The 20,378-nt window shown below is 38.4% G+C and overlaps 1 protein-coding gene across 1 annotated transcript in view; it reads left to right on the top strand.

Moving 5' to 3' along the window:
• b4galnt4b (beta-1,4-N-acetyl-galactosaminyl transferase 4b) overlaps positions 1 to 20,378 on the top strand; it is a 174,902-nt gene that overhangs the window by 134,555 nt on the left and 19,969 nt on the right. Inside the window, exons 11-15 of the mRNA XM_073835917.1 lie at positions 9,571 to 9,714; positions 14,324 to 14,433; positions 15,011 to 15,111; positions 15,212 to 15,285; positions 18,446 to 19,712. Coding sequence (XP_073692018.1) covers positions 9,571 to 9,714; positions 14,324 to 14,433; positions 15,011 to 15,111; positions 15,212 to 15,285; positions 18,446 to 19,712 — 1,696 coding nt within the window. The remainder of the gene's footprint in view (positions 1 to 9,570; positions 9,715 to 14,323; positions 14,434 to 15,010; positions 15,112 to 15,211; positions 15,286 to 18,445; positions 19,713 to 20,378) is intronic.

Raw genomic sequence — 20,378 nt, forward strand, 5'->3', positions numbered from 1 at the left:
CGAATTTACGTGGCATTTCGCGCTATAGTAGATTCGGTTTTTATGAATGGAGGACGACGCGATCCCGTCTGTGTTTTGGCGGAGGAGACGTAAACGCGCGAACATATTCTATCGTCTTTGGTATACATCCGCGTTAAAATATCAAGGTGAAAGTCATCATAGCTTGCGTAGTTTAGACCCAGCTCCCAACCCAAATTTGAGAATAGATTAACGGCGATATTTTTTTTATCTCCCGATAAGAGTCTCACGTTAACGCAGCACGTTAACGCCGATAACGGCCCACCACTAATATATATATATATATATATATATATATATATGGGCCATTTTACAGAACTGGTCCAAACTGCTGTCCCATAACCAGTATATAATATTTAAAATATTAGAAAGCTTAGTATATATAAAATCATCATGTATTGTGTATACTTTCAATTGGGAGGTGGCTGTCCCAAACTCCATCATTTTAAGGTAAATGTGTTAAAAACTCTGAAAAATCTGTGTGTAAGTTTAAGGAATATCCCACTTTTTTATGTAATTAAGCACACTTTTTTGGGAGTTTTGTCTTTACAGGTGTGTACAACTATACGGGGTGCGTTTCCCGTACAACGATGTAACTCGCTGGTTAACCTCCATAGTACGATGCATTGTTGTGGAAACTCACTAGCTAGTCACGACTGTTTCCCGAACACCGTTGCATATCCGTCGTTTGAATCACATTAGCTCAACAACTTAGGGTCGTTGTTAATGACGTCACCGAGTAATAACTTAGGCTATTTAACTGATTAGGGATCTCAAAAAAATGCAGCTATATTGAACATGGCACCTGATGACTAATTTACTATTTTTTGTTCCCTGTCATTTCGCTTTATTTGATGTTTGATTCATCGCGTGTTCTCTCTTACGTCATACTCTGGGGTTCCCTTAGGCATTTTGTGCACATGCGCACTATTCATAAACAGCGCTTATAGAGGATGAACAAAAATACATAGATTAAAATGCATTTATATTTATATTCAATGGAAGATATAGATTGTACTGCATGTTAGCTTACTTATTGTGCCCAAGAGCATAATTTATTGAGCTCATATGTCTTACTAACAAGAAATGCTTCTAACCACAAGTCGACAGTTGTAGTTCTAACTACGTAAGTTTGTGATGCTGTTTGCGAATGTTCGTTTGAACTGTGGTTTCAGGACACACCGAATCCTTGAACTATGTTGGTAATGACGGAACTTGCGACCATAGTTGGCTAACGATGCTTTTGGGAAACGCATCCCAGAACTGTGCTAGCTAAACATGTGCTGATTAGCATCTTTGAGCTAGGTTCAAAAGTGTCTAAAATTGTCACTACCAAAACATTTGGTACAATTTCGTTAGTGACATAATTGCTTTTTTTTTGGTTGTTATTCCATTAATTTGTCACTACCGAAACTGTCACGACCAAAACATGTCATCATTGTTTTGGTAGTGACAAAAGGGAACACATAATCCTCATATTTGGGGGAAATAAACTAAATTTTAGTACAGTTATGCAAATTTTTAGTATTTTAGTATGTTTTAGTGTTTTAGTCTGCAAGATGAAATTCTGTAACGTGATGTAGTCGCTACCAAAGCCAAGTCATTACCGAAAACGTGCTGTCACTACTGAAACATGGGATGTTTTGTCAAAAATTAACTAACATTTTATGGTAGTGTTTCGTTCCATGTATATTCAAAATAATGAATCCTTAACGTTAAAATCACTATGAGCAACATTTTGTATTCAGGATTCAGAATACAACAGATCTCATAATGTACACTTAAAATATAGTTAAAAATTTAATTATTGATTTAAAAAAATAATAAAATAGAAAAAAAATATATTTACAATGTAGATGTACGCTAAATCTTACAGTTTTTCTCAATTGCTAAAACACTATAACCAGTCTTTTGAACTAAAATTTCAAAACTATAACGCCATTTTTGAAAAAGCACACCCATTTCCCTAAACAATAAACACTATTCCCTGCTTTGACACATGAGTTATATTTGGTGAACTGTTACTGCAAAACTCTACACACAAACCCCTACATTTCTCAGTGCTTACACCATGTGGTCATTTAGAAAGCACAAGCATTCAACATTGTTCACTCAATCTGTGAAGTTTGAGCTCAATTAGCACACAATTATCCAAGTGGAAACACTAGGAGTCAAAATTTAGCACACCCAAATCAGAACCTAAAAGAAGCCAAAGTCAGCTTACAGTTTTTCTCAGTCACTTTGGTGCATTTCTCAGATCAGAAATGAAATTGTCAAAACTACTTGTTCAACATCCACATCATCTAGTCTCTTGTGCACATCATAAAAAGCTTCTCATTCTTCTGATCAAGTTGTGATTGCTTTGGTACATTCATACAACTGATTAGATGCATTTGTCTGCGGTTTCCCACATTATCAGTTGCTATTGTCATGTTGCTCAAAATGTATGATATAGTTCTCTGTGCAATAGTTTGACCCCTCAAAACATCAAGTCATTAGCTCATCGTATAAGTCATTACCTAAATGCAAAATTTTTGATCTAGTTGTTATAAACTGTCAATCATATATTCTACACATTTCTATTAGACTTTTTGTAAATTTGCCATGAATTATTCAAGTGAATCTTGACTTTCACTAATGAAGATAATGTATATCAACCAATGATAAAGCAGTTCTCTGAAATAGCTCAAAGGTACATCTCTTGAACCTTCAATTGGAAAGCATACTGTATATAGACAGAGGACAACGCAGGAGTTACAAAATCTGACAGTAGACTTTCTAATTTTTATTTTTACCTTTGTGCCCATATTTCTTTTTCTTTGCTGTTTCACAATGACACTGTAATGCATTTTTATTTTTTTTCTCAGACCACTAGTACAGTACAAGTGTAACTGTGAATCCTATCCAGTCTTTTTCAATCAGTATCCCACATACAGTAATGTGTAATTTTGAAGAGGAAGAGTAGGAGGTGAAAGAGGAAGAGGAGGAGAAGAAGGTGGATGACAACGACAACATGGAAGAGACAGAGGAAGGGCAAGGGCGAGAAAACAAGCAGTCTCCTATATTTTAGTTGATGAGTGCCAGGGTTGGATCAGGCATGCAAGAGGATTTGACCCCTGCTGCCTGGCCAGGGCTAATTTAGCCTGTGATGCTGAAGAGGTTCTTTGGCCTGTCCCAGACCAAAGACAGGATTCTGGGCAGAAAAAATTATATTTTGTTGTTGTTTGCTGTTTTGTACTGTACTCTACAGTACATTAAATTAAGGAATAAAACACTTGCAAAGGCATAGATTTGTTGTTTTCATCATGTGAAAAGTTTTTTATTTGGATTGTTTTGGTTGTATTGTTTTGAATTTATCTCATCAGTGTGTAAAACTGTGTTGTAGTGTGTGTGTTTTTGAGGATTTGTGTGTCATGTCTGAGAGCAAAGTTTGGTTTTTCAGCAAGATTGTGTTGTTTTGAGTGGAGAGCTTCATTTTGACCTCAATATAAGAAGTTTGGGGAATTGAGTTAGGAGTTGTGGATTTGTGTTTAGAGTTTCGCAAATAAGAGGCATAATTTCAAGAAATGTGTTTAAGCAATTGAGAAAAACTGTAATAGGGCAGTATGACCCGTCTAATTAAATTATATATTACTGTGTTTCGGAAGTGACAAAGTTGGGGAGAGGACAAATATTACAAAACTTTCTGAAAACACATTATTATAATTAACAGCACAATTACTAGAAATGTGTACCTTGGATATTATACAATTATACATTATTTTCAATATGTTTCCAAACTCTGATTTAAAACCAATTCTGCAGAATGGCCCATATATATTTTTATATATTTTATAATTAACCCTTTGAAGCTAAAATATGTCACATAGCCTAGTGTTTGTGTGCAGGTGGTTGAAGGAATCCCAAAACTCTACAAAATATGGATTTTTAGCCTTTTGTTAAAATGAGTTTTACTGATCAACAAAACTTAGTGTACATTAGGTAATGAAGGATGCTAAGTTTAAAAGACTTCAAGAACAGCATTTGATTAACAAAATGTGCTGTCAAATGCCAATTTGATGTGCAGATAAGGCCTTCATTTTTCTCAGCATAACATCTTAATTTGTGTTCTGAAGATGAACAACGGTCTTACGGGTTTATAACAACGTGAGGGTAAGTAATTGATCATTTTAAAAGATCAGAACCACTTAACAAAGACGGAGCAGGTTACTTTAGGAATGAAACAAATTGTAATTATTCTGAAGAAATTTAAACAATAAATACCGTTTTTTTATGTAATGTGACAGATGAATGAACAGCAAAAGATGTCTTGTTTCAACCACGTAAAAGACGTCAATTTTTCAAGTTCAAGTCCACCAACGTTAATCTACTCTCCTATCTTTTTTGTTTGTCAGACAAAAATGACAGATTCAATGTTATGATTGGTCAGATAGCCTGTGAGTCAAACTTCCTGCGAAAAATCAATTAACGATTTTTGGGTGAACTATCCCTTTAAGTTAAGTTCTATATTCATTTTTTGTATTTGGGGGTTGTTTTTTCCTGTGAACCACAAACAGAGATGCAGTTGTTTTGCTATTTCTGACTGAATAGGTGTTGATGCCTGCATGTAATTGTGGCTTTGATTTCACAATCTGGACAAAATGGACTGGGTGGGAGCTTCATGTTGTGAATGTTAAAGTGTATCTACATACAGTGCATAAAAAGTACTCTTTTTATTAAACTCAGAACAAGAGCAAGGACATCTTGTTTTCTTTCCTATTTAAATAGTTTGAAACTGCAAGTTTGCTTGGACTGTTCCATAATCAATAAAGCCATATAGTCCATGACTAAAGCTTCAACAGCATCAACAGACGCATCAGTCAAAGCCTGCAGTCGTTCAGCCTCCTAATGGCACATTTCTGCTCCATCTCTTTGTCTGTTTTCTTCCTCTTGAAAGTTACTGTAACATCCAGCAACTTTTATATCCTCTCTTTTCATCCTTCTATTAGTGCTTTCTGAATTGCTGCCATCAGTGACAGACTTTGATGTTCTATAACTTATACTTGCCTAGTAACACATTTTCAGCAGATCGATAGGACTAATTAAAGTGTGTTTTCATCTGCGGCTAGCTGAGCAGACAGTGTTTTGAGCTCTTATAATGTCAGGAGATAAACCATAATGAATAGAGTCTCTCTCACATACACACCTGCATGCTTCAGTGCCCATAGACTGATCACCAAGGGATTGTCTTAAAGCGTGGGCAGTGTGTGTGAGTCTGGTTGCATCTCTTTAAGCCTTGGGGAAGTATCCATACAGAAAAAGCTGATCCAACCAGAAATTAGGTTTCCCAGAGTTTCATGAGGGGTTTGGGGCACAGCAGTGTGGATAATGTTGAAGAGCAACATGTTCAGTGAGTGTCTGCGCTGGCTCCAGATTTAGTGTGCAGATGAAATGCCATTTTAAAAATGTACTAAAATATGCAGTCGATAACTCAACTCAGTGTAGTGTAGCTTTAGCTCGGTGAATTTTTCCTTTAAGCTTTGCAGTTGTTGTGACAATCAGCAAGCTTCTTGTTTTATGACCATGAGCGTCCATGAGCATCAACAGTCAACTACTGAGCATTTGATACATGATTTCCAGTGATGAATATATTGTGAAATATTATTTAAATTTAAGTGTTTTCTATTGGAAAAGATTTTAATTGTAATGTAATTTATTCCTTTTATGGCAAAGCTGAGTTTTACTCACCCGCAAACCATCCTAGATGTATATGACTTTCCTCCTTCAGATAAAAACTGGAGGTATATTAAATTATTTTAAAGTCAAATAAAGTGCATCCATCCATCATAAAGTGCTATGCATGGCTCCTGGGGGTTAATAAAGGCCTTTCTAAAGTGAAGCGATACATTTGTGGGAAAAAAAATCTGTATTTAAAATTTATAAGCCATAATCTCTAGCTATTGCTTACTGTCGTGCGTGCATTTAAGTTCCCTTCCGGAGGGAACTCTACGCTGCGTCCTGGTTCAGGACACTGTGGGAACTGCCTTCAGCGTGACCGGTTCTGAAGCTCTTATAAAACAACGGCAATGAACTTGACATTGACCGGCGCCAGCCCATGACGTCATTAACAAAGCGCCTACTAGTATAAAAGGGCGCTTGTGAATACAGCAACCATCTTTTTGTTCTTCAGATCACCTTGTTCTAAGCGTGAGTTTGATGGCAATGTCCGGAGGTAAGCAATTTAGGAAGTGTGCTGATCCGTGTCCGCGGAGTCTGACACCGGATGATTCGCACGAATTATGCGTGATGTGTTTGGGTGAGCAGCACGCGCGCTCCGTCCTTGAGGGGGCGGAGTGCGTGCACTGTGAGAGCTTTTCTATTAAAAAGCTCCGCTCTCGTTTGTCCTTATTCTCGAGGGGATCGGGACATCCGCCTCCCCCACGCGGCTCTGGTCCCGCGGCAGCTGAGGCTGCCCGGCGGCTGAGATCGTGGGGTTCGCAGGTGGAGCTCGCTGACGAGTTTCAGAGAAACTGAGACGAGGGCGCGCTGCTGGAAGAGGATGTGTTGTCTCTCACATCCTCAGATCCAGCGGCGAGTGTTCTGTTGGCTGCTAGTCAGGGCGAGCAGGAAGAGGCTGAGATGGGCGAAGATGAGTCTTTTGAGCCCGTCCAGCCCTCCTGCCCCGCGTATGAGGAGCTGATGGACGTCATGGGGCGCGCCGCCGCGAGGTTAGATCTGCCGTGGCGGCGCGCGCAGGAAGAGGTCTCTCACGGCAGGCTTGGTGAGAGATATCTTCCTGGCCATGTCAGGCCACCTCCTTTGAGCCTCCCATTCCTTTCCGACCTCCATGCTGAGGTCGAGAAGGCATGGGACAAACCTTACTCGGCCCGCATTACCAGACATCAGCATGTCAACTATGCTGATGTCCAGGGAATGCGCGAGCACGGGTATGTGTCGATGCATATGTGAGTGTAGCCAGGTCTCCCCTCACCAAGAGGATTTGTGTTTGAGACCTCCACTCTTTCAGAGCTCCGAAGCTCCGCTGCCAGGCTCTGCTGTCGCCTGTGATAATGATACGGTGATTCCCTCGCTACGTTCTGGGCACCTCCTCAAATCCACAATAGTGGTGAGTACTCACGTGAAGCTTTGAGCACTCTTTAAAACCCACGTGAAGTGGTAAGTGCACACGCAAGTCCCTGGGCACTTTCTGAAATCCACATGAGTGGTAAAGACTCCCCCCGAAGGTTGGGTTCTTTTCTAAAATCCTGTATGGTATGGGTTACGCAGTATTTCTCCGTTCCCATTCTAGAGTTGGTTCTAAACACCCCTGGGTTGTTACAACTCCACTGCAGACAGCACTACCTATAGGTTTGAGTGCCGCTAGGCTTCCTCTCATCTAGAGAGTCTTCCTGCAGAAGCCTCCACTCTCCCAAAAGGGAAAATAAGTTTGGGCATGAGTGTAGCCAGGTCTCCCCTCACTGAAGGGTTACTTGAGACCTCCACTCCTAAGAGCTAGTGGATTGAATGTTTCAGGTTTCCTCTCTTTTTAGAGAGTTCTCTGTGAAGCCTCCATTCTCCAGAAGCTCCGCTTCCAGTATTTTCAAGCGTGAGTGTAGCCAGGTCCCCCCTCACCAAGAGGGTTTGTGTTTGAGACCTCCACTCTTTCAGAGCTCCGAAGCTCCGCTGCACAGGCTCTGTCGCCTGTGATAAAGATACAGTGATTCCCTCGCTACGCTTTGGGCACCTCCTCAAATCCACAATAGTGGTGAGTACTCACGTGAAGCTCTGAGCACTCCTTAAAAACCCACGTGAAGTGGTAAGTGCACACGCAAGTCCTTGTGCACTTTCTGAAATCCACATGAGTGGTAAAGATTCCCCCCCGAAGGTTGGGTTCTTTTCTAAAATCCTGTATGGTATGGGTTACGCAGTATTCCTCCGTTCCCATTCTAGAGTTGGTTCTAAAAAAAAAAAAAAAAAAACCCTGGGTTTTTCCAACTCCACTGCAGACAGTACTACTCATAGGTTCGAGTGTCGCTAGGCTTCCTCTCATCTGGAGAGTCTTCTTGCAGAAGCCTCCACTCTCCTAGAACTCCACTTAGGTGGTTCTATTGCTTAGGCCTCTGGAGCCTCTTGGATCACCTCCAGTGTTGAGTGTAGTTAGGTCTCCGACCTCCACTCCTAGAGTTCCTCTCAAGCACAGAGTGTTGTCAGGCTTCCTCTCGTTTGAGAGTCGGTTTAGAGCCTCCGCTCTTCAGAACCCCCGCCTAGTATGAAGACTTAAGGGTAAGCTTCACTACTGGCGGTGAGTGTAGGAAGGCCTACTCTCGCTTAGAAGTATCAGGCCTCCACTCCTAGGAGTTCCGTGCCTGGGTGGCCGAGCTGGCCGTGACGTCGGCCCGAGCGATTCTCGCGAGTGGGGAGTGAGGTTCCTTCTTGACTCCTCAATCAGTCAGTTGTTCACTTACTCCTCAGCATGGCAGCGTTGGAATATCGTTCCCACAGTGTCCTGAACCAGGACGCAGCGTAGAGTTCCCTCCGGAAGGGAACGTCTCAGGTTACGTAGGTAACCCTAGTTCCCTGAGGACAGGGAACGAGATGCTGCGTCTCGTAGCCATGCATCGGGCCCCACTTTCCATCAGACAAAAAGATGGTTGCTGTATTCACAAGCGCCCTTTTATACTAGTAGGTGCCTTGTTAATGACGTCATGGGCTGGCGCCGGTCAATGTCAAGTTCATTGCCGTTGTTTTATAAGAGCTTCAGAACCGGTCACGCTGAAGGCAGTTCCCACAGTGTCCTGAACCAGGACGCAGCGTCTCGTTCCCTGTCCTCAGGGAACTAGGGTTACCTACGTAACCTGAGACGTTTTGTTTACAGCAAAGTAAACCCAGTTTCCTCTTGGCTTATACTGATATAAATCCTTGTGTTTATACATTTTTGAATATGGATATTTTTCTTACACAAATGAAACAGTTTTTTTAATGGATGGATGCACAAAAACAGACTTTGATTATGCACTTCTTTGTTTAGGTTACTAACCAAATAATTAAATTTGTTACATTGATCATGTGACTCTTTGTACAGATGGTAAGATGTTCTTGCATCCTTGCTTTTCGGACTGTGTCAAATAATGCTGGAGAACAAACATCATGTTTACACAAAATTGTGCATCTTGAGTGCAGTTGTCACTAAAGTTCTTTGCCATTAAACTCCATAAAATTCTCAAATTCATGTCAATTCATTTTATTTGAAGCTGTAGTTGTAGTCCATTATTTTTTGCACTCTAGCAGTTAATAAAGAGAACTTCATGCTTCTTGTGGAAAAAAAAACATTGTAGCCTAAGCTTAAGCCTAAATTTATTGACAAGTCATCTATATACTGAGCTTCTCCGCATTTATGGACCCTAATTTACTGTATACAGTACACACTTATATGCCAGCCATAGAAAAGCCAAGATGCTACAATTTCTATAATAGCAAAGAGCACAGGTTGTAGAGTGTTAGTCTGTTCGCTGATTTAAATTCACTTGCTGTCTCTCACTGTCTTTATTCTCTCTCTTTCTCTGTCTCTGACAGATGAATCCAGTCTGAAGATGAACAGTGTTCGTCACATCCCACAGACGCTGGCCAGTCACTCTCTCGCTCTGCAGGTTAACCATAGGACAGAGACACACAGTGCAGACATGCTCAAACCAGACCCACGAGACACCTTCTACAAGAGTGAGTATTCCCAACAGTGTGTATGCATGTAGAGGTCATTTATGAACACTGTTCAGTCATATTGCTGGATCTCTTTATTTTTTATTTTTTACATCTCAATGTTCTGCTCTCAGTTATAGCCATGCGTTACATCTGACATCTTACATCTGTAGTTCTAAATGTACCATTGGTTTAATACAATGATGGATATATATACAGGGCTTTGCAAAAGTATTCATACCCCCTTTTTTAATGTTTTATGTTGCAGACTTAGGTTAAACTCTTTTAAATTACTTTTTTTAACCACATCAATCTACACTCCATAGACCATAATGACAAAGCACAAAACAGATTTGGGTAACACTTTCTATGAAGCCCGTATTTATAATACAATATAAGGGTATTATTAAGGCATTATAATAAATTCATAACGCATTAAAAAAAAAAAAAACTTATAATATGTTTGTTCATCTAATGAGTATTCATAAGAACAGTTTTAATGTATTATAATTTTTACTTATTTGTGATTATAGCTTTTGTGAGTATGATTACCTCCTCATAGTTATAAGTTTATAAGTCTCATATTTTGCCATGTTACTGTTGTCACTTTACTTAAAGCATACAAAGACCACTTATAAGTAATAATAATAATATTTCTCAAATAGCCATAAGATCAGGTATCAGATCAGATGAATGCGTAATATGATCAGTTTAATTATTTTGATGGTACCCTTTAGACAGCTTTTGATAAGCAACGCTGCAACTGCATGTCAACTAGCAGTAATTATTATTAGTAGTATGCTAAATAAATGCTAACACTGTATTTTGATGGTTCCCCAAAAGACAAACTGATAAGTAACTTTGCAAGTACGTGAACCTTCTACCTAGCCTAACCTTAACCTAAGTCTACACTCGTTGCCAAGAGTTAGTTGCTTATAGTCAATAGACTAAGGGGACCATCAAAATAAAATGTAATATAATGTAAAAAATGTAATATGATATAGTCCATTATAAATTTAGTAGATTTAATATGCCGTCCGTTGTGTTTTATAAATAATCATAATCTTAAAAGTTATAAGCTCTAATACTCAAGTATTATAATGTATTACAATTGTTGTTACAATTATTCATAACATATTATAAGGTTTTTTATAATGCATTATGCATTCATTATAATGCCTTAGAAATACCCTTATAATGTACTATAAATAGGGGCCTCATAAAAAGTGTTACCCAGATTTGTGACAACTCTGCAAGTTTATTAAAAATAAAACACTGAAATAAGTACATTGCATAAGTATTCATACCCTTAACTCAGTACTTAGTCAAAGCACCTTTACAGCCTCAAGTCTTTTTGGGTATGACATGACAACTTCTCCTCAACTTTTCAACTCTTAAGCTCTGTCAGTTTGGATGGGGTCTGGCAGACATTTTCAAGTTTCTCCAGAAATGTTTAATTGGGTCCAAGCCCAGGCTTTGGCCGGGACCTGGGAACGTCAAGTACATTCACAGAGTTGTTTCTTGCTGTGTGCTTAGGGTCATTGTCCTATTGAAAGGTGAACCAGTGTGAGGTCCTGAATGTTCTTGACTGGGTTTTCATTAAGGCTAAATCTATATTTTGCTGTGTTGAGCTTTCCTTCTGCTCTAGTCTCTCAGTCCCAGTTGCTGAAAAACAGCCCAAAGCATGAGGATGCCACCAGCACACTTTACTGTTGGGATGCAACTGTGAACATGATCCTTGAAATCAGGCCCGGTTCTACGGGGGTGCTTAAGGGTGCTAAGCACCCTCAAACGAAATCAATAGCACCCTCACTTAAAGCTGTAATAATGTTATTTTATTGCAGATTTAGATAACAATCCAGTGCATAATCGTTAAAAAAACGATTTATTTTTCTGCTGTAAGCATTAACAATGCCCTACCATATTGTAACGCATCAAAGCAGTCAATTAGAGCGTTGCATTTCAGCCCCGGCCGACTTTTTTACACCTCTAGTTGCTGGGCTTTAGGCCAATTTTCACGTCAAAGTTCAGAGGCGGGCGGGCACCTGTTTTATCTGTTTTTGGTTTCTCCTTATTTTAATATTTTAGACATCCATAAATTATGGTGAAGAAAAAAATTCCGCGCTGGTGGAAACAACAGGAGACTTCACTTTTGCTTTCACTTTCGAGACCGTTACAGACGGCAGCGCAGCTGGAACAGATCCGCACTCAAGCACACAATATGCTGAAAATTGCCACAAAGATAAATAAATAACACTGAATGTGTCAGGCCGGAAAGAGTAAAGCTTATTTAAATTATATATTAATAAACTAGTGTATTCTGAGTCAGTGTAACAAAAATCCTTTTTGGATGCGCCTTTAGAGAGAAATTTATCTTTACGGATTACATAATGAGAGAGTTTTTGTTTTCTATTTGTTTTATTTCGTTAAGTAATAATGTAAAACTATTTTATACGTTTTGTTAAGTGCACACAAATAAAAGTACGCTACACCCTTTACAGTACCGAATGATGTATTACTCTTACCTTTGTGAGCAAAAATGACAGATCATTTTAAATTGCTTCTACTGAAAAAAATGCACTGGCGCCCATGTCCTGCGTCTTTAGCTTCCACTCTCTGCACAAACTATTGGATATACCGCACATTTATATAGGTTTAACGTTTAAACTAACATTGTTTTATACTTGAACTATTTTATATCTATAGATTTTAGGCAAATCATGATGATTTGAGTAGGCAAACTGATCAAACAGACAGTCTAACGCTGGGCGCTGTTTGTTAAGAATAATAATAATACAATAAAAAAAAAAAACTTATATTTACGAACAAATATGCTCCAAACTTTTTTTCTAAATTAACTTAAAAATAAAACGAAACTACTGGCTCAGGACGCGCGACATCAGTGGTAGACCGGCTCCAGAATTAAATCCCTGAGGCTGCTTTCACATTTATATTTTTGCCCCGTGCATTACTTTGATATCACTGTGTTAGTCACTGCTATTTCGAGAATGAATCCAGCATAAATATGCAGATGTAATTCCCTAAACATGGCAGCGTGTATGTGTCCGAAAAAAGACAGTTTCATACAAATTCTGAATGGACTGTAGCCTGAAAAGTGTAGGCTACAATACGCCTACAATACGCTTATTATCATCACTAAAAGCACTGAATTTATAGAGATCTCACAAAATTCCATTATAATAATCAATAAAGATTTCTAAACTACACAATGAGTCTTGTATTTATCGCGCCATTCCCCCTCCTACCCCCTAATGTCGCCTATGGGTATAAGTTTAGAGCACCCTCATTAATTTAGGAAGCACCCTCAGTGATTAAGTTCTGGAACCGGGCCTGCTTGAAATTAAGGTTCATCAGAACAGAGAATCTTGTTTCTCACAATTTGAGAGATCTTTAGGTGCTTTTTTGGAAATTCCAAGTGGGTTTTCATGTGTCTGCACTGAGGAAAGGATTGAGTTTGGCCACACTGCCACAAAGAGCGGATTGGTGAAGTGTTGCAGTGGTGTTTGTCCTTTTATAAGTTTTTTCCATCATGGAGCTCAACTAGAGTGACCATCGTGTTTTTGGATCACCTATATAACCGAGACCCTTCTCTATCAGTTGCTCAGTTTGGCCAGGAGGCCAGCTCTCGGAAGAGTCCTAGTTGTTCTAAACTTCTTCCATTATGGATAATGGAGACTACATGCTTCTTTGAACCTTCAATGCAGCAGAATTTTTTTCTGAACTCTTCCCCAGATGTGTGACTTGATGCAGTCCTGTCTCTGAGCTCTACAGGCAGTTTTTTTTTTTTTTTTTTTTTTACCTCAGGGCTTGGTTTTTGCTCTGATATGCATTTTCAACTGTTAGACCTTTTATAAAGACGTGTGTGCCTTTCTAAATCATACCCATTCAATTGAATTTGCCACAGGTTAACTTTAAGTGAAGTGTAGTAACATCTACAAGCAATATGAATGTTCAGGATGTCCCAGAAAAGGGTATGAATACTTATGCAATGGTATCATTTCAGTTTTTTATTTCTAATACATTTTCAAAGTTGTTACAAACCTGTTTTGCCAAAAAAGTAATTAAGGCTTCAACATCAAAAATAAATAAATAAATAAATAAAATGAAATAAATAAAGGGGTATGAATACTTTCGCCAGATGCTATAATGAAATATATCATATATAATACATTTACATTTAATTTCTGTCCAATAACTTTTTCATGACCATCAGCTATCAAAATTCTCCTTATGTGGTAAAATATTTTCTTGCAAAATAAACAGCCATCTATTTCTTTGGATAGACAGTGTATACTGTGATTTGCAGTGTGTTCATGTTTAATTGCTTGTGTGGAAGCTCTGCAGTGCATTGGTAGATCCATATGGTGGTGTAGATATAGGATGCCAGCTTGTTAGGAGCAGCATGACTGAATATGTGACAGTCAGGACTGAGATAAAAGCTAATAGTGATGAATGGAAGCTGTTGAGAATGGAAATGAGCAAACTGATTTATCATATATTTTTATTTTAGATAAATGGAAAATGTTCAAGCTGAGCAGTTATTTGCATGTCAACTGTCTTATTAAGGGAGTGGGAACTGTCCCATATGATGACGTGTTTGTTGTTCTAGTTCCTATGATAGATCAGTCCAGGCTGGAGAATGTTCTGCCATCTTGTGTCTACTCTCCTACCTACGTGGTGAAGGACTTCCCTATTGCACGCTATCAAGGCCTGCAGTTTGTACGTAACATAGTCTCGCCAAACACACAGTGATTATGTTCTGTGAAGATATTTTGTAAATATATCAAAACTTAATTTTTGATTAGTGATATGCATTGCTAAGAACTTCATTCTTACAACTTTAAAGGCGATTTTCTTAGTATTTAATTTTTTTTGCACCCTCAGATTCTAGATTTTCAAGTAGTTGTATCTCGTATTATCCTATCTTACCAAACATCAGTGGCACACTTATTGATTCAGCTTTTAGATGATGTATAAATCTTAATTTAGAAAAAAGACCCTTATGTATGGTTTTGTGGTCCTGGGTCACATATGCAAAAATGCTATATTTTGACAATGTTGAAAAAGGTTGAGAATCACTAACAAAGTGGACCTGCTCTCTTTTAATATTTCTGAGCTTAGAGCAAACATTGCCCTCTGTTGGTCGTTACTGTTAAACACATGTCTGAGAATGACAGGGTGTTGCATCTGTTAAATCTCATGTTGTCCACTTACACTCACTTTTGGCTTAATATTTCAGAAACACATGTACCAAATATCTCAACCTGTTTTCTTGTTCTTTTGTGTGCTCAACCAGGTCTACCTTTCCTACGTATATCCCAATGACTTCACCAGACTCACTCATATGGAGAAAAAGAACAAATGCTTCTACCGTGAATCCCCTGTCTACTTAGAAAAGTATGAATCCTGACTGATCATGACAAGAAATTAAGCAATAACTAAATACATAAATGAACAGATGATCATTGCCCTGTCACTGTTTTGAACTGTCATGTAGATTTGGCTTTTACAAGTACATGAAGATGGATGAGGAGGAGGATGACCAGCCGGTTTTCTTCCCCAAACCTGATGGTCTGTGTTCAGCTGGGATCTTAATAACAGATAAGAATTCAACAGCTGTTTGCTCTCTTTAAGATCTCACCATCTGTAATGAGCCAAGCGACATATGTGTTCCCAGGGTTCAAAATTAACACAAACCAGACGGCAAATGTGAGTAGAAATGGGTTTGAGGAGTAAATAAAACCATTGGCCACCAACTTTATTAGGATCATTACGTGGTTTAGGTTACACTACTAGTAAAATACAGTTTGATTATCACTTATACAAAGATATGAAAATATCATATTTTCCCTACACATGGCCAAAATGATTTATATTAATGATCATGATGAATCAAATGAAGTGGCTTACACATAAAATATGAATATAGAAAGGCAGAGAGAGTTTCTAACCATAACTGTGAAAAAAGCTTATTAAGAACTGACTGCAGGCTCATCTTCTTCAACATGATTTTGTGCTGCAGTAGTAGCTATATAATGAGAGCTTCTCAAACAGAAGAACGCATCCTAGTTGTGAGGATGTGTGATTTCTACAGCAGTCCTTCTGAGGCTCAAAGGCTAGAGTTCTTCTCAGTATTAAATGATAGAGACAGTCTAGTTAAGTGCACGTGGACATCATAAATGTTTCCTTTCCCGCAGTCACAACGTAAAATATTATTAAAATTATAATTTAAAGAGTGTTTTATATTTAATTTCTTTTTAACTAACTTTCTATTAATACAGTACAAGTAATGACAACCTTCTGCGGTCTCCTAGTGGTTTACATTACATACAGTTTAGCATTATGTGATTCATTTAGAATGAAACAAAAGAAAACAACATTTTCCCCTTAAAAAAAATTTGAAACATCCTTTGACGGAGCTTTATGAAGTGGCAGTCTAGACATCCTGCCTTACAAGGATGCATCCTTCCATTTGAGAAGCATCCACTGATTCACTTTGTCAGTGTTATCTTCTGTTTTGGTGGCAACCAGCATTAAGTTGCAATACTGCCTTCTACTACACTGGCGCATCAACCAGGTTGTTACTGGTGCATATATTTTTAACATAATATTAATATTTCTTTAATGAAACACTGATGATTTTATATTCCAGCAGGATTTGGCACCTGCCCACAAAGCCAAAACTACCAGTACCTGGTTTAACAGCCATGGGATAACTGTACTTGATTGGCCGGCAAACTCGCCTGACTTAAACCCCATTGAAAATCTATGGGGTAATGTCAAAAGGAAGATATGGGAACAGAGACCCCAAAATGCAGACGAGCTGAAGGCCAATATCAAAGCAACTTGGGCTACCATAACACCTCAACTGTGTGAGAGGCTGATCGCCTCCATGCCACGCCACCTTGATGCTGTAATCAGTGCAAAAGGAGGCCCAACAAAGTACCGAGGACATAATACAGTACATTAACACACTTTTCTGAAGGCCATGTGTTTAAGATCCTTTTTTTATTGGTCACATGATTTTTGAGAAATACTAGATTTTTTTTTGTCTTTAATCCATAATCATTAAAATTGAAACAAATAAAGGCTTGAAATATTTCACTTTGTTTGTAGTGAACCAATAAAACATACAAGTTTCACTTTTTGAAACAAATTATTGAAATAAATGGACTTTCCCTCGACATTCTAATTTTTTTGGCACATACCTGTAGTTATATTTGTCCTCTCTCCAAATTTGCTGCTACCGAAACAAAGTAATATATCAATTAATAAGAAGGGTTATACTGACCTATTAAGATTTTGCTTACATCTACATTGTAAATATATATATTTTTCTGTTTTATTAAAAAAGACTTAGAGGTAAATCAATAACAATTACAATTTTAACAATATTTCAAGTGTGATTTATGAGATTTGTTGTATTTTGAATCCTTTTTTTATTTAAATTTTTTTTTTTGTGAAAGGCAAAAAGTTGTTCATACTGATTCATCTTAGTTGATAATTCAGTATACTTTATTTTTGACAAAACATTCCATGTTTTGATGGTGGTGGCACATTTCCAGTAGTGACAGTAGTGTTTTGGTAGCGACCACATCTCATTACAGAATTTTAACCCATATACTAAAACACTACTAAAACTTACTAAAATACACAAATTTTGCATAACTGTACAACAATTTTGTTTATTTTTCCCAAATAAAGGATCATGTGTTCCCTTTTTTCGTGACAATTTTAGATCATTTTTAAACCTAGCTCAAAGACGCTAATCAGCACATGGTTAGCTAGTACAGTTCTAAACAGTTGTACACATATAAAAACTAAATGTTACGGAATAACACCCAAAAAAGTGTTTAATTATAGAAAAATGGTGTTCGGTGGTGACATTCTTTAAAGTTACACAGAAGTGACATACATTTTCTTGATCGTAAATGTAGGTATTTAGTTAAAATCAGTCTCAGCCAATGGACTAAAACATACACTGTTGCGGTTGACATGAAAAATGCAGGACCCCTTTTTTTTTTACATAAAGTTTCACAATTTACAGAGAAAATATAAAGTACTTTTTTTTAATGTCACTTTTTTAAAATCAAAAAATAAATAAAAAGCAAAAATTATTTTCATAAGTTGAAATTTAGGGGTTAGGGTTTGGGACAGTCATCTCCCAATTGAAAGTACTCACTAAATGACGATTTTGTATATATGAAGCTTACTGATATTTTGATATTTTTAATATTATTGGTTTCAATAGATAATAAAAGTATATTAGTAAACATTTAAGATTTGAATACTTAACTGCTTTTTAAATGTATTTGTTGGTTGTGGGACAGCAGTTGGCACCAATTCAATAGAATGGCACATGCATTGTGTGCATATATATATATATATATATATATATATATATATATGCGGAAAGCATATAATACAAAGTACTGTTTCGTGACCAGTAAGAAATATTTATAACTGATAAGTGGTGTCAATGTAAACGTCAAATTGGCGTATGTGGCAAATAGTTAATTTTGGACCTTGTGTGTGCATTTGGACAGCTGCGACATGCTGTTTGTAACTGCATGGATGGAAGGCCTGGAGATGATAATGATTAGCGGTAGATTTCCATCAACACTGCAGCAGCCTCACTGACTCTTTAATCATGTCATTAAGCAATTCTCATTTCAGATTGCATGAATTATTTAAGGGCTTTTGGTTTGATGGGACTTGTCTCTTCTGACAGATTTCCTGGAGGAGGAAGAAGGTGTCGACCCAGAGGAGGCAATCAATTCCAGCAACCGGCCAGTCAAGAGGACTAGTCCACCCTATCAGACATCAAGAATTACAGCGTCCACTGCCTCCTCAAAGCCTGATAGATTAGACAGGAGTTCAAAGAGCTACATCTTTCAGCAAGGAAGGCAGTACATTCAGTCAAAAGAGCGAGTGGGGAGTAAAAGAACGAAAGGGGAGAGGTTTTATAAACACTCTCTGGTGGTGGATGATGAAATGACAGAAATAAGACAGGCGAAGGGTAGTGCAGGTGCTTTAGAGCCTCAAAGCGGGTCTCTGAATGAACAGACAGAAGCGAGCGAGGAGCAAGGAGAATCCCAAACACTTGCACTGGTTCAGAGAGGGCGTTCTTTAACATGGCTACTTCCAGACCCAGGACTGCCAAACAAGAGCAAGCTGACGCAAACTGCTAGCCCACCTGTGAAGGGAAGATCTCCCTTTAAGCTTCCTCAGAAGTCCCCTCTCTATGTTCTGGCTAATCGGATTTTAGGTAACGCAGGCAAACCTGCAGTTGGGGCCAGTGTGGAAAAAGAGACTAATACCAACAAAATTTACATCACTAGACCCCGTCCACCAGTAAGCAGACCAAAACCTCCTGTGGAAGTGTTTCCTGGTGTCTTCCTTTATCAATCTAGAAAGACAAAGAGGCTTGTGGACTTGAGTTCAAAATGGAGGTCTTTAAAAACCCAAGCTGCTGCTTCTCTCCCCTGGCAGAACTTCCCCTTAATGGGCCTTAAGACTTCCACCCAATCTGCCCTATTAAAGCACAGCCATAATTTCTTGCCAACGGAGCCTGGGCCTCCTAATAGGGGTGACCCTTCTGCCTCCATATCAGATCCAGACAGCGTGCCCCCTTCAAGCTCAGAAACAGGAGACCACCCTGGGTTAAACTCGTCTGAGAACAGCCGGCTTCCGGAGGTGCAGTCAACAAAGGTCTCAGAGATGCCGGAGGGATCGGACATGGCTCCTCGGAGCAGAGGCCTTGAAGAAGGGGAGATGTCAGAGTACAGTTATGAGGAGGCTGAAGTGAGGCCACACTTGTCAGAAGAGACCATAAACTGGCAGCGTACCTTCAGCGTGAACCCTGTGGACTTTGAGCTGCTGAGGTCAGACTGGAATGACCTGAGGTGTAATGTCTCAGGGAACCTGCAGCTCGCAGAGAATGAGGTGGTTGATGTGATCTCACAGTACATGGAGAGGCTGAATGAGCGAAATGGAGGGTGGGTGAGACCTTAAAATTCAAATGAAGATTTAAAGGGATAGTTCATACAAAAAAATAACAATTCTGTCATTATGTACCCACATTATGTATGAACTTGTGTTGATTCAAACCAGTATAATTTTCTTTGTATAATTTTAAACCATATACTTTTAAACCAGTGGTTATTGCGGTGAGTTTGGTGGAGGGTAATTGAGAATGAATGGGGAAAGTCACGTGAGAGGAGGCAATGCCTCCATCGGGATATGATGGTTTATGTGATAAATCCCACTTCTTGTGTTTGTGTGCATTTCACGTTCGCGAATCAGTCTGAATAAACAATATAATGACGGTAATGGAAAGACTAATTTAAAAAAGTAAGTAAACAACTTACAAATTTAAAGTAAATCTTTGTGTCTGTGACCAATGTTTACCAAGATTTGATGACTGGTGATCTGAGAAACGTATAAATAGTTAAAAGTTAACTACTAAAAAGAATAGATGAACATACACTACCTGTCAAAAGTTTTTGAACAGTAAGATTTTAAAGTCAAAGTCTTGCAAAGTCTCCTCTGTGCTCCAAGCTTGCATTTACCAGTATTTGATCCAAAGTATGGCAAGAACAGTAAAGTTTTAAAATATTATTACTATTTATTTTAAAATAACTGTTTTCTATTTTAATATATTT

Source organism: Garra rufa, chromosome 3, assembly GCF_049309525.1.
Source record: "Garra rufa chromosome 3, GarRuf1.0, whole genome shotgun sequence".
In the NCBI taxonomy this organism is placed as follows: domain Eukaryota; kingdom Metazoa; phylum Chordata; class Actinopteri; order Cypriniformes; family Cyprinidae; genus Garra; species Garra rufa.